Source organism: Podarcis raffonei, chromosome 16, assembly GCF_027172205.1.
Source record: "Podarcis raffonei isolate rPodRaf1 chromosome 16, rPodRaf1.pri, whole genome shotgun sequence".
Classification (NCBI taxonomy): Eukaryota; Metazoa; Chordata; class Lepidosauria; order Squamata; family Lacertidae; genus Podarcis; species Podarcis raffonei.
Genome location: NC_070617.1, coordinates 42582145 through 42597398, shown reverse-complemented (window position 1 = coordinate 42597398; position 15254 = coordinate 42582145). Strand labels below are relative to the sequence as shown.

General features: G+C 49.5%; 1 protein-coding gene across 3 annotated transcripts in view; it reads left to right on the top strand.

Moving 5' to 3' along the window:
- The window catches only part of MYO18B (myosin XVIIIB), a 288747-nt gene that overhangs the window by 110362 nt on the left and 163131 nt on the right, over positions 1-15254 (top strand). For all 3 annotated transcript variants that reach the window (XR_008327976.1, XM_053368460.1, XM_053368459.1), the window contains exons 21-25: positions 1017-1079; positions 1216-1344; positions 2437-2580; positions 4975-5064; positions 9175-9294. Coding sequence is in view for 2 of the 3 variants with exons in the window: in XM_053368460.1 (XP_053224435.1) it covers positions 1017-1079; positions 1216-1344; positions 2437-2580; positions 4975-5064; positions 9175-9294 (546 nt within the window). In the remaining variant the exon portion in view is untranslated. The remainder of the gene's footprint in view (positions 1-1016; positions 1080-1215; positions 1345-2436; positions 2581-4974; positions 5065-9174; positions 9295-15254) is intronic.

Here is a 15254-nt window from a genome sequence, read left to right as displayed (position 1 = left end):
AAAATTCAGCCCCCCCCCCGCTTCTGCATAATGGAAGCCTCTGTGCAAAATTGATCTCCTTCTCCTAATTTTCTGAGGGATTTTGCAAGCTCCTTCACAGATTCTTTCCCCGCTTACAAATCCCAATTGCAATGAGGCTGTGTGTGAACCAACTGCTCTTTCTGATGTGTATTCAGGGGGCATCACACAGCTGGGAGCTGAATTGCAGATGTGTGTGTGTGAGAGAGAGAGAGCATGAGAGAGCGCTGCATGGGGCAACAAAGGCTGTGCATGTGCATTTCAGTTAAGACTTCAGGTTTCAAAAAGAAAATCTTGACAGTCAGAAAAGGTCAATGTTGTACCTTGGTGCTGCGGGGAAATCAAGGGTATGGGTGGAGGAATGCAGCTTGTCCCTATTCTTAGTTTTATTCTTTCATTGGAAGTTTTGCCAGGCTGTTGGTGGGTTGGGCTGGTTACATAAGGCAGGCAAGATAGTCATGTTGGTCCCACGAATGTCAGAATTCCCTTGGTCCCATCACATCAGAGGCACGGTGAGAGCAAGCCTTTCCTGTGGCCGCTTCCATGCTGTGGAATCCCATCCCAAGAAAGGCTAGACAGGCTCCCAGTTTCTCATCCTTCTGCCAGCAGGCTAAGGCCTTCCTGTCCAGACAGGACTTTGGAAACTGAGGTGCAGACAGTCCTGAACACTGAGCATCTGTAAGGTCAAACTGCATTTTAATTGCTGATTCTAAATGTGTTTTGATGTGTTTTAACTATTATTTTTTAAGTGGTCTATTCTTGAAGACCCATGTTCAATCCCTTTCTTACCTACAGAAATCTTTGGCTCCATTGGTGTTTGATTTGACTTCTGTCACAGACTTCTGGGGCTCATTGGAAGGTTGCAAGGGGTTTTGGATAATGCAGAGATCAATAATGGGGGACAAGCCCCCATTCTCTCCCCCCCCCAGCTTCTGCTTATTGGGTAGAAAAGGGGATGTGGAGAGTTTCATTCCTATGTCTTCTCCCTTTCTCTTCAGGCTCTGGAGGAGCTCATCCAGGCCCTCAGTTTGGAGAAGACAATTGCTGTGGGTCGCACTCAGGTACAGGGGAAGTCAATGGGGGTCCTGAGCTCACCCTGTGATGAATGCCAGCTTTTGAGTTGTCCCTTTGGCATCCCCGACTTTTATCCTGCTCGGATCCTGTGGCTTGATTTTCTCTCTCTTTCTTTCTGGGCAGGTGTTCCTGAAAGCTGGAGTCCTCTCTAGGCTAGAAAAGCAGAGGGAAAAACTGGTGTCTCAGAATCTGATTTTCCTCCAAGCAGCTTGCAAGGGGTTTCTCTCCCGTCAGAAATATAAGAAATTAAAGGTAACCTCTTCTTTGAAGATTAGCAAAGCCAGGGGTTGTTGTCATGGTAAATGTTAACATCTCTTGGGATGCTGCTGAGCAAATCCACCACCACAGCTTCTTCATAGCTGTGATTCTGCTGTCGTAAACAACTTTGGGCAAAAAAAAATTAAAAATCAATTTTTGAAATACGGGAACCCTAGCTTAAGACTCCCTAATGAAATAGCATCCAGCACCTGTGAAGGCCATCTGCTCCACTCTGAACCAGCTCTTTTCCTGTGTCAGTTACTTCAGGGGTTTCCCTTGCGCTTGCTTTGGAAGCTGCAGTTGGCCACAGCACGATTGCGGAGAGGAGGGAGGCCTTGTCAGCATATCATTCCTGTGCTCAGAGGTCTGCACTGGTTGCCCATTTGCTAGCGGGCCAAGTTAATGGTGTTACTGTTACTACATAAAGTCCTTAACAACTTGGGATCAGTTTAGCTGCTAGATGCACCCACTCAACTGCTTTCATCTGCGGAATTGGCATTGTTCTGGGTGCCCCATAATCCCTGTTCTGCATTTATAAGAACTCTGTCTTTTAGTGTGGCAGCAGTTACACTTTGGAAATCCCTGCCTAGTGCTACCAGGCAGGCGCCTTTGCTCTGCTCTTTTTGGCACCTGCTAAAAACATATTTGTTTAGGAAAACCTACCCAGATGTTTACAAAGTCTACTGTTATTTTAACATTTTGAAAGTCTTAAATTTTTGCTATTATTTTTTCTTATTGATAAGTTCATTGTTATCTCCTTTTTGTAAATCACTTCAAGCTTTTATAAAAAGCAATCAAGCAGTGTATAAATGTTATGAAATAAATAATAGGGAGGAATTGTGCTGTTATGCTTGCTCCATCAGCACAAGCATTTCTGTTTCCCAGACAGAACAATCTCCCCTCTTCTCTGCCCCATGCAGTGTTGGGGGTGGGACTGGGTGGAGGGAATGCTTGCTGCCACTATTTAGTAGTTGAACCTGAGCCCCAGTGCCCAGGCTAGCCCAGGGCAGAGTTCCCTCTCTCCACAGCTGCCTGGGATGGTTTGCTCCCTCTGGGCTCTGAGGGGGACTCCTGCTCTCCTTTCAGATTCAGCGTTTGGCTGCTCGGTGCATCCAGAAGAACTTGGCCATCTTCCAAGCTGTGAAGGGCTGGCCCTGGTGGCAACTGATGTGTGGCATCCGGCCACTGTTGAGCACCAGCCTTGCAGAAGGTCAGCTCCGAGTCAGAGAGGTAGGTGACAACTGTGAAGGACAGGTGAGGACAGACATGGTGAGGTAGACCTCTGAGGGGTCCTGCTGGGACTCCCATGAGCCACAGAGCAAAGCCACTGTCCATATCATTCTTTTCCATACTTTCGGCACCAACTCTATTGGGGAAATTGAATGAATAGAGATATGGAACTGGAAATTATAGAACCCCAAAGTCATCATGTTCAGTACTTCAGTAATTACTAGAACAGTGCTTAAAAGGTGCTGTCTCAGAGGGCCCATAGATCTGTGACAGGCAAGGGAACTTCCTTTGCATGCAGAAGTCCCAGGTTTGATCTGCAGCAACTTCAGTTAGAAGGATCAGGTCACAGGCTGATGCAAAAGAGACAATTTCAAAAGGATTAGACAAGTTCAAGAACGTGAGGGCTGTCACTGGCTACTGCCCATTGCAGTTTTGCTTCCACAGCTGGAAGCAGCAATGCTTCTGGACACCCCAGGAGAGGAGAGGGCTCTTGTGCTTGGATCCTGCTTGGGGGTTTCCCATAATAGGCATCTGGGTGGCTACTCTGAGGTCAGGATGCTGGCCTGTTTCCGCAAACTGTTCTTATGTTCTGATGAAATACAAATAATCTGAGCCAATACAAGGCATCTTTGCCTGCCTGCCTGTTTATATCTTACCTGTTGCCATTTGACCAACCAGCCAACTGCTGAACCTAAAACATTTTGTAAATGAAATATGTCACTTTCCCTTCATCACAGCATCCTGTCGCATTGTGATGTGACCAAGCCTGACAGAACCCATGTGGCAAATGAATAGGTGGACTTGATTCTCACTGGCGAGTCCCCAGGGGCTAGTTTATGTTTTGCCTCAGTGGTGTCCCCGAGTGCACCCCATTTAATTTCTCCCCTCTTAGCAGTAGGTGGCTGCCGCCCAGCACTTTGCCCTTCAGTGGGTGATGGCTTCCCACTTCCCAGCAGCCAAATGGGCTGGTTGTTGAGGATGATAGGAGCTGGGGCCCAGTCGCCCCTGGAGGGGCCCACAGGACTCTCACCCTTGCTATCCACCCATAGCAACCTCAGTTTTCCTTATGTAGCTAACATGACACCATGGAATGCTGATTCCTTGTGGAAAAGGAAATGGAAAATGGGAAGGGAAGTGAATAGAACAGCTGCTGGCTGGACACTTGAACAGGAGCATTCAACGCTGTGGGGTTTTGTCACAGTGCCAACTTCTGCTCACACTAAGTGCAAAACCTCTCTGTCAAGGCTGATGCTTGGTGGTCCCATTGCCTCCAAGAATCATTGCATGAAGTGGGGGTGCATTGGTGGTGCTGTTGAAGTATACATTGTGGTTGTACCTGCACACACCCCAGACACACAACTAGGGATCATTGAAGCACACAACTGCACTCTCTCTCTCTTTCACACACACACACACACACACACACACACACACACACACACACACCTTCCATAATGTGATGGTGACTAGTAATCAGGGAATTATTCTGTGACCATCCTGTCACTATGTAGCATGTAGAACTGGTGGCGCTCAAGGACGTAATTGTCTAGGATAGTGTTGTCATTTATGCATGCATGTTGTATTCTGCTGGCATCTGTCTCTCTCTGGAGACAATGGAGCAGGGTGCCTTGGCGGGGGGGGGGGTGAGATCAAGCTGTTAGAAGGTTACAGAGCCTTCTGGGGCTGTAGAGACCAATGCAGGAGAGACATGTTTTGTTTCAGCCGGGGCAGATGAAGGCATCCAGTTGTGCTGCTGCAAATGCACCATGGCGTTTCTTCTCTCTGCGGCTCCTCCCAGCAGTTATTCCACCTCTGGTCACCTGTTTGTGTGTCTCCTGGCACTGTCAGTTGTCTGCAAGGGATTCCCACATGGCATGGTTGATATTGCCAGCCTTCATGTCATGTTTGCAGACATCTTTGTAACACAAAGTTGGCCTGGTGCCTGAAGTCAGCTCCACATAGTGCCCGTCCTTGGGGATCCTGACATCTTCCATTCTGTGGATATGACCAAGCTAGTGTAGACATCACTGAGACAGGAGTGTGAACATGCTGGGAATGTGGGCTTGTGAGAGCACATCCTTGTTTTGCACTTCCATAAAGCAACGTGCTCAACACACAAGCCTGGTAGACCTTCATCCTGGTATTGGATGCTAGCATCACATTCTCCCATACCCTGTTGTGCTCATGTTTATGTATAGTTTCTATCCATACTGCACTATCAAAGTACATCATGAGGTACAGCAAAGCAAAAGGGGGGTATCTACCTAAAAGGAGCATACAGTCAAAGATTTTACAGTTGAGAGGGGGAGAAGTACAGAATCAAAGCCTATAAACAAATGGAGGGTACAGGAAGGCTCAAAGAGGGTGTGTTTTCTTCTTTCTCCCCATTTTTAGGAGGAGTTGGCATTGCTGCGAAAGAAATTGGAAAATTCAGAACTTTCACGGCAGGAGCTTCGGCAGAGCACAGAACAGCTGGAAAGCAAGGTCAGAAATAGAAACTGTGTGAGGTTCTGTCCTTGCTTCTGGTTGCAACATCATAGATTTGTAGAGTTGGAAGGGAGCTCAAGAGCCATCTAGTCCACCCCCTGCAATGCAGGAATCTCAGCTAAAACCTCGGCTTGAAAACCTCCAATGAAGGCAGTGGACTCTTCCTCACTGGAGGTGTTTAAACAAATATTGCTTTTTTCTTAATTCACACAACAATAATTCAAGCTGGTCCTTATAAGAACAACTGTTTAGGAATTGGCATTTGAGAGTGATTCTCCCCTGCCTTCCTTCCCTGTTCCTTTCTGCTTTTTATTTTTGGGCCTGCAGGCAGGCACTGTCTTGTTTTTGCTGGTTGTGTGTAAGCTGCTCTGGAAGATTTTTTTGGATGAACATTTATTTAATTTAAATAATTAATTTAATTTAATTAAACATTAAATAATTTATTTAATGTTCTTATTAAATAAATAAAATGAAGAGACTTGCTGAATCAACCTGAAAAGGCTCATCTGCAGCAGTGGCTCCCAACCTCCTTTGGGAGAACAAGTTGCAGCAGTCAAACTGTGCTTGACATGGTTGTACATCGAAATGTGACAGGCCTCTTGTTGAATGCAACATGCATAATAATTACTCCTCTGTTTTCCCAAACTTTGGATGGCAGAGCCTGCAGGGATGGGTGGCCCTGGCAATTTCAGTTTCTGTCCATTTTGTGCTTTTCTCATCTTAAGTTCAGTTCTGCACAAAAAGGTAAAGATAAGGCACCCCTGACAGTTAAGTCCAGTTTTGAACGACTCTGGGGTTGCGGCGCTCATCTCACATTACTGGCCGAGGGAGCAGTTTTTCCGGGTCATGTGGCCAGCATGACTAAGCCGCTTCTGGTGAAACCAGAGCAGTGCACAGTTCACATTAAAAAAGAGAGAAGTCCTAATGAAAATTCAGCAGCTTTTTAGTGTGCATTTCTCCATGGCAACCCTGGGCTGTGGAACTCCTTCCCACAGAGGTGCATCTAGCACCTTCATAATACAGGCTGGATTTACACTGATCTGGAAAATGCTATTTAAAACACACTATTAAAAAACTATAGTCCCCAATGCAATTTCTCATTGGCAACAGATCACTGCTCTGCAGTGCCCTCTGGTGTCACATTTTACCACACATTTTTAACATTTAACTCACCAGTATAGATTAGTCTACACTCAGCTTCTGGCAAATGCTCAAGATGCAACTTCGTGCCTCTGCCTCTGACACTTGGAAAACTACTGTATGTATGTTTCCAGGACCCACCTTATTTCTGTCATTTTACGTGGTTTAAAACTGTTGACTATTGTTAGCCGCTCTGAGCCCGGCTTCGGCTGGGGAGGGCGGGATATAAATAAATTTTATTATTATTATTATTAACTCAGGAGGAAGTACTATTCCGTGATCATGCCTGAAACCGCTGATCTCCCTTTTGGCAGTCAGAATTTTATCTACCCTCCCATTCCTGAAGCCATTGTGATGTCAGGGGGGCACATGAGGGCGGTTTGGCCAAATGGAGATGCCTAGCACACCCAATTCAAGCTGGGATCGAAGGGTGCAAGGTTGTTGCATCCTTCTCACACCTCCCTCCCTAAGCCATTTGGGAGGCTGGGATCTGATCATAAAGTGGCACAGGGCTGGCTTGGGGAGGGTGGCATGAACAGCACGGCCCCCCCATGGGCCTGGGGCACTCACCCTAGCAGCCCCCATGCTATGCCCCCCTGGATACCAGGGACTGAACCAGGGACTTGCTGAAGACATGCTCTGCAGCTGAGTTATGGCCTTTCCTGTGCCCCATATGCTGTGTCCCCATGAAGGTGTGCTAGAGAAGGGAGCAGCTAGAATCCCAAAAGCAACTATGATGGGGCAGAAAAGAAAACCGACTTGGATTGAACATTTCTAATGTAATCACTCCCTAGGGATGGTGAAGATATTTGGTTTGGCTTCCATTAAAATGTAAACCTTCCTAAATTTACGCTCCTGAAACAATATGCATACCAAGCACAGCTCTCTGTCAAAATACTAAATGCATATATTAATGAAAGTAATACTAAAAATCTCAGTGGAATGATTAGAGTGCTGGACTTGGACTTGGAAAAACAGGGTTCAAACAGCCCCTGCTCAGTCATGAAGCTCACTGGGTGACCTCGGGGCAGAGGATAAAATAGGGAGAGGGAGAATTGTGTGTGCCGCCTTGAGCTGCTTCAAGGGAAGGTGGAGTATAAAAGTAATCATAAACTTTAAAAATACGTTATATCAGAGAAAATTGCTTGAAAAGATTTGTAAACGTAAAGGACTTTTACAACTAAACGACTAAACAACAACAAGGAGTCTCAAAGCAGCTAACATTCTCCTTTCCCTTCCTCCCCCACAACAAACATTCTGTGAGGTGAGTGGGGCTGAGAGACTTCAGAGAAGTGTGACTAGCCCAAGGTCACCCAGCAGCTGCATGTGGAGGAGTGGGGAAGCGAACCTGGTTCACCACATTACGAGTCTACTGCTCTTAACCATTCTCACTGATAACTCTTATGGGGATCACAGAAAGGGAGGGCAAATATTTACAGCAGTGGCTGCAACACTTTTCAGAGAGAACCCTGTGCTCCCCAAATGTCACAGGGGGACAAGAAAGCTCCAATAAATTGGCTGGCCATAATATCAAAGTGCAAAGCAGTGAATCTCATACCCCACCGCCTTCCAAGTCTGTCCAGAAACTTGGGAGAGTGTTTGAGTTCTCACCAGGAAGCGGGGTGATGCTCTAAAGAGTAGGCACCCCACCTGATGGCAGCAACCCTGAAGTGAAGTTACAACTGGCTCTGTATTTATTATGCAGAAGTCTATGCTTTTGAATAACGTTTTCCCACTGTATTTATTTATTTTGCAGAAGGGATTTCTCCTAGTTCACTCCACCTCAACCCATCCAGACTCAGGTTCACTTAAGGTGGCCACTTAGGCATATCTCCCTCTGTCCCACGACACTCTCCCTCCCTCCCTCTCACTCACACACACCACAGAAATTTGTGTAATATTTGCACAAGCTAACTTATAGAAATAGATGCTAATTTGTTTATTTACATAAAGGCCATTGTGGGCTAACCTGCCTTTCCCCAGTTTGCTCTAGGGATGTTGGGAACCATGGGAAATGTATTTTCACTTGTTCCCAGGGTCCCTAGATATTGTCAGGAGCATCTGGAGCCTAATGGAGACCCAGACGTGGGGCTTCCTCATTGTCATTGCTTCATTTGGGGTCCTTGAAAATGCATTGGGGAGAGAGTGGGACTTGCGTGAAGGGTTTGGCCTTGGGGAGGCTTTACTTTTTATGTCTGGAAAAAGAACATTTGCAGCCTTAGCTCATTCTGGATTCTGCTGGGGTCGCTCAAGAAGGACACTGACAAACTGGAACGTGTCCAGAGGAGGGCAACCAAAATGGTCAAAGGCCTGGAAACGATGCCTTATGAGGAGCAGCTAAGGGAGCTGGGCATGTTTAGCCTGGAGAAGAGGAGGTTAAGGGGTCATATGATAGCCATGTTCAAATATATAAAAGGATGTCACATAGAGGAGGGAGAAAGGTTGTTTTCTGCTGCTCCAGAGAAGCGGACATGGAGCAATGGATTCAAACTACAAGAAAGAAGATTCCACCTAAACATTAGGAAGAACTTCCTGACAGTAAGAGCTGTTCGACAGTGGAATTTGCTGCCAAGGAGTGTGGTGGAGTCTCCTTTTTTGGAGGTCTTTAAGCAGAGGCTTGACAACCATATGTCAGGAGTGCTCTGATGGTGTTTCCTGCTTGGCAGGGGTTGGACTCGATGGCCCTTGTGGTCTCTTCCAACTCTATGATTCTATGATTCTATGAATGGAGAGCAATAAAAGACACTGAATCATAGAATCGTAGAGATGGAAGGGGCCAAAAGGGTCATCCAGTCCAATCTCCTGCAATACAACAAGAAGAAAGCAGCTTAAATTTTGGGTGCTTCTGAACACCAGGAATGCTTGAGAGAGCCCTTGACTGCACAACGCCCCCCCCCCCACTTGCCTGATTGAAGCAAGTTCAGAGCTGCCTCATGTGACCTGTTGCATTTCTTCCCCCCACTTCAGATCATAGACCTCACGACGGAGCTGTCAGATGAACGCTTGAAAGGTGATGTTGCCTGTCAGATCCTGGAAGGTGAACGAGCTGAAAGACTGAGAGGGTCAAGAGAGGTCAAAGAGCTGCAGGTATGTGCCCAACGGGAGGGCTGGGGGGGGGCAGCGAGATGGAACTTGTATGTTGGGTCTTTGCACAATTTCTCCACAGGGCATGGAGGAAAAGCAACCTGTTCACCCAAACAGCCCTGCAGGGCCAGCCCAAGACATTTTGCAGACCCTCCCCTTGGGATGTCCATTTATACATTGTCGGAGAAAGAAGATATGTTTGCATGACATTTAAAAATCCAGAGTGGAAACCTGCTCTTTAATGCTGAATTGGAACAAACAGCAATTTTGGTTTTCTACAGATTGCCATTTGCTCTGATTCAGTGGTAAAGAACAGGTTTTTGCAAGGAAATCTCAGACATAGCACCTTAAAGCCCTGACCTTTGCCTAGAAACATGGCACAAAAGGAAGTCTGTATGAACCCTCAGTCATAATAATTTTAAAGTCCCATCACTTACTATTTCCAGCATCTGACAAGCCACTTGGAAACCAGGCTCCTCTCCTATATGCTGCTGGGGGCAGGGAATCAATTTTATGCTTGATGTTCAAAGAGGGAGTAGAACTTCCCTGGGAATGGTGCTCTATAGTGCTGGTGCACTTCCAAGAAGTCTTGATCCAGATAAAGGTCAAAGCCTTATCTGCTTATCTTAGGGGCTCAACTGAGAAAGCCAGTGTCATGAGCTGGCAAGACACCAAGGAAAGGGAGGCGGATCCCAGTGAGGGGTGCAGCCATGTTTGGTGCACAGCTTAAGAGGGGAGATTGGGGACTTAGGAGGTACTCATGGGGCTTCAGAGGATGTTGAGTGGCTAGTGGACAATTCACAGGAGCCAGGGGATGAGACACATCACCAGAACCAGAGGTACCCCCATATCCACAGATACAGCAGGCTCTGAAAACACGAGAAAGTGCACTCAAGGAAACTAAAGCAGGCAGGGGAACACAGCTCAACTCACTAGTGGACCAGATGATGATCATGTTAGGTCCGCACCGGTATGAAGTTTACGGCATGTAATGCCTTAAAGGAGAATATTATGAAAATGATTTATAGGTGGTACATGACCCCAGTTAAGCTTGCAAAAATTTATCACCTGCCTGACAATAAGTGTTGGAAATGTAAAGAAGCTGAGGGAACATTCTTTCATCTTTCGTGGACGTGCCCAAAGGTTAAGGCTTACTGGGAAATGATATATAATGAACTGAAGAAGGTATTTAAATTTACCTTTCCTAAGAAACCAGAGGCCTTCCTTTTGGACATAGTCGGCCAATTGGTGCCAAAGAAAGACAGAACATTTTTTATGTATGCAACAACAGCAGCAAGAATACTTCTCGCTAAGTATTGGAAGACACAAGATCTACCCACCGTGGAAGAGTGGCAGATGCAAGTGATTGACTACATGAAGATGGCAGAAATGACTGGCAGAATCCGTGACCAGGGAGAAGAATTGATGGAAGAGGATTGGAAAAAGTTTAAGAACTATCTACAAAAATATTGTAAAATGTTTGAGTGTTAAAATGATGTGGGATTCGAAGGCAACATGGCATTTGGGATATGGTTAAAAGAGCTATGAAAAGAAGAATTTATTTAAAAAAGGAGAGGGTATGAATAGAATAATATTATGTCAAAGTATATAAGGTGGTGTCAGAGGCTCAGGAGCAGAAGCACAGGGGAGAGAGCAAATAGAGAGCGGAGGAGAGGAATCCGAGGGGAGCGTAGGGGAATATGACAGTGACCCGAGAGATTCCATAAGCTTCTCCAGCGAATCAGAAGATTCCCAGAAGGGGGCGCCTATGGTAAGGGCGAGGGGGGTCCCAGGGGGGACGCACCAGAAGCAAGGGGCCAGCGGGGACTCCCAAGGGAGCAGCGGAGGATCAAGACCAGCTCCCCCACCAGAGCGCAGTGGGGGGGAAGAGTCACATGAGTCAGGACCAGCCTCTCCTCCAGCGGGGAGAGAAGATGAGTCAGGGATAACCACGCCCGATGGAGATAGGTGGTGCCAGGGCTCAGACAGCAAGCAGAGCCCAAACACCAGGAGCAGTCAAGGCGAAGGCTCCTAGAGGGAGCAGGAAGTGTTATATCTGCGACAGTGCACTGCACATGGCCAAAGAGTGTCCCCAGAGGATCCAGAAGCACACTGCAGCCTCAGCAACTGTAAAAGGAGCAATTAAGCAGGGGGAACAGCTGCAGGGAAACGACGAAGCCTGGTTGGAAACAACAGCACTGGGGGTCAACCAGGCGAGTCAGTGAAGCAGCCCCCAGAGATTTTGCAGCCCACAGACCCCCTCCCACCCAAACCAGTGGTGCAACTCACCGCATCGTTCCAGCTGCCCGATGGGCTCACCCTGGAGGTCCCTATTACCATTGACTCTGGTAGCAATGCAGACTTTGTAGGAGTGGACTTCGTCAAGCAGCATCGCATAGCACTCCTGCCAGCCACGATGCCCCTAAATGTCGTCACGGTAGATGGCAGGAAGATACTGGGAGGCGAGGTGGTACAGCAAACACCGCCTCTGGTGATGCAAATTGGGAACCACCGCGAAGTCATCAGCTTCAATGTCACCCACCTGTCGGACACGCCCATAGTGTTGGGCATGAGTTGGCTGGATAGGCACAGCCCGGCATTAGCATGGTACCAGCGGCAATTGACCTTCTGCTCTTCCTACTGCGCAGAACACTGCATCCAGACCTGCCAGGAAGAAGAGGGGCAAGAGGATGAACCGCAGCTACACCTAGGCATGGTACAAGCGGTACCCAACAAGTACAAGGCCTTTTTGGAGGTCTTCTGCGAGAAGGAAGCGGACAAGCTGCCTCCCCACAGGCCCTACGACTGCAAGATTGACCTCCTGCCAGGGGCGACGCTGCCGACTGGAAGACTGTACTCCATGTCTGAAGACGAAATGCAAGAACTCAGGGAGTTCATAGATCGCAACTTGAAGCGGGGATTCATCCGGGAATCCAAAGCAGTGGGGGGCAGTCCCGTGTTTTTCGTGAAGAAGAAAGACACGCCCGAACGGAGGCTCATAGTGGATTATAGGATCATCAATTCCATAACAAAGCCCACGGCATTCCCCATGCCCAAGATTGACGACCTGCTCGCGACGGTGAGGAAGGGACGGATCTTCACCAAGTTGGATCTACGAGGGGCGTACAACCTTATACGCATGCGGGAGGGCGATGAGTGGAAGACAGCCATGTTTACGCCTTTAGGCACCTATGAATACCGAGTCATGCCGTTTGGTCTCCAAAATGGCTCCCATTGTTTCCAAGCTTTCATGCACCACGTGTTAGCGGGACTCCTCTATAAGAAGTGCGTCTGCTTCTTAGATGACATCCTGATCTTCTCGGAATCGCAGGAGGCTCACGAGGAGGACGTCAAGGAGGTCCTGCAGAGACTACGGGAGCACAGACTTTACGCCAAGCTGGAGAAGTGCCAGTTCGACATGACAGAGGTGGATTTCCTGGGCTACAAGCTGTCCGACAAGGGACTCGCCATGGACAGCGCCAAGGTCCGCTCGGTGTTGGACTGGAAGAGCCCGTGCAATCGGAAGGAGGTCCAGAAGTTCGTCGGTTTCGCCAACTTTTATTGCAAGTTCATCAAGGGGTTCGCGAAGGAGACGGCGGCCATCACGGACACCCTCAGCTCCAAGAAGAAGTTCACCTGGACGGACCAGGCAGAGCAGTCTTTTCGGAGGCTCAAGCGTCTCTTCGCGTCCGAAGAACAGCTGCTACACGTAAACCCCAGCAAACCGATAAGGGTTGAAACGGACGCCTCGGACAGAGCGGTGGGGGCGGTCCTGTTGCAGCAAGATCCGCAAGGGGACTGGAGACCGTGCGCATTCTACTCCAGGAAGCTCAGCAAGTCGGAGCAGAACTACACCATCTGGGACAGGGAGTTGCTGGCCATTCATGCAGCTTTCAAGGCGTGGCGGCACTTCCTGGTCGGAGCCAGACACACAGTGCAGGTCTGCACGGACCATAAGAACCTGGAGTACTGGCGCACGGCGAGGTTCCTGAACCAGAGACACATCCGCTGGGCGGAGTTCTTTGCGGATTTCGATTTCCGGATAGAATACATCCCGGGAGACAACAACGTCATGGCGGATGCGCTATCCAGGAAGCCGCAGTATCTCGAGGAAGCGGCACCGGCAGCGGCCAAACACATTTTCGCACCAAAAGCGTGGGCATACGCTTCAGCCGCTGTGGACCTGGACGCAGTGCGTCGCGCGCTGCAGGCGGATTCGTTTGCACAATCCAAGATGGAGGAGGTGCGAAACGGCACAGCGAAGGACGACGAGTTCCAGATACGCGACGGACTACTCCTCCGCAAAGGGGCTCTCTACGTACCGGGAGACGACCTTCGCGCGAGAGTCCTGCAGCAGCTGCACGATGCGCCCAGCGCTGGGCACTTCGGCAAGGACAAGACGGCGGAATTAGTCACCAGGGACTTTTGGTGGCCCAAGGTGAGGGGAGAAGTTGCGGATTACGTTTCCAGGTGTGACACCTGCCAAAGGGCCAAACCAGTACACAGGAAGCCGGCGGGTCTGCTGGAACCGCTGCAGACGCCGCTCGAACCGTGGGAGAAAGTGGCCCTGGACTTTGTTACAGATCTGCCCAGCTCGCGAGGCAAAACAGCGGTACTCGTGGTCGTAGACCTGTTCACCAAGATGGCGCACTTCATTCCGTGCGCGAAGGTGGCCACAGCGGAACAGACGGCCAAGCTATTCATAGACCACGTGTTCAAAGCTCACGGCTTGCCGCGGTCCATCCTGTCCGACCGGGGTCGCCAATTCATTTCGAGCTTCTGGCAGAAGCTGCTGGGCATCCTGAACGTCAAGATCAACTTAGCGTTGGCACGACACCCACAGACCAACGGACAAGCGGAGAGGGTCAACGCCATCATGCAGCAGTACCTGCGATGCTACGCTAATCAACAGCCCTCGACCTGGGTGGACTACCTACCGCTGGCTGAGTTTGCCTACAACAACACGAAGCACGGGTCTACAGGGGTGACACCGTTCTTTGCCAACAATGGGCACCATCCCAGAACCTTCCCGGGGTTAGAAACCGAGGGGGAGGGGGAGGGGGAGCCATGGGGGGCAGAGCACTTAGCCGCAGAGTTACAGGAGGTCCATGAGCAACTCCGAAGGCACTTGGAACTCGCGAAACACGCCTATAAGATGCAGGCAGACAGGCACAGGAGGGTCGGGGAAGACATCCAGGTGGGGGACTGGGTCTGGTTAGCAGCCCAGGCAGTGCCGGCCAGAACGCTAGCTAAGAAGAAGCTCGGACACAAGCAGCTGGGACCTTACCAGGTCGCGGCACAAATCAATCCAGTGGCCTACCGGTTGACACTCCCGGAGGGCTCCAGAATGCACCGTCTTTCACAGGTCAGTGCTCACACCCTACAAGGCACCTCACAGGTTTCAGGCGCCAGGGAACGCACCAGCCCCACGTAGTACATCGCCAACAGGGGAGGGATCACAGAGGGCGACGCCACTCAACGAGGTCACGGAGATTTTGGACTCCAGATGGGGGGAAGAGGGAGTTGAATATCTCCTCGCCAGGGAGGGTACCCCGGCCAGCGCCAACGAGTGGGTGCCGTGCTATGCCGTGGAGGAGCATTACCTCAAAGACGAGTTCCATTCGATCTTCCCACACAGACCCATGCCGGCGGAGTATTTCGACGACTGGCTTTTCACACCCACACTGTCAGCCAGCACGTTCCAGGGTTTCTCATCAGATGAGGAGCCGACGCCAGGAACGAGCTCCCAGGAGGGGTCGCTCTCGGGGTTTGTCACAGACCGCTCCTATTGGTGGGACACTCAACCAGAAGTGGGGTGGAGCAGGGAACTGCTGAGGGGGCCCTTACACACAGCCTCACCCGAGGGACCGGGTGGAGAGGAGCACATGGACGTGTTGGGGGAGGATCCTGGATTTGAGCACGACAGCAGAGAAATGGAAGCAGAGGAAGTCGACGTCGACGAA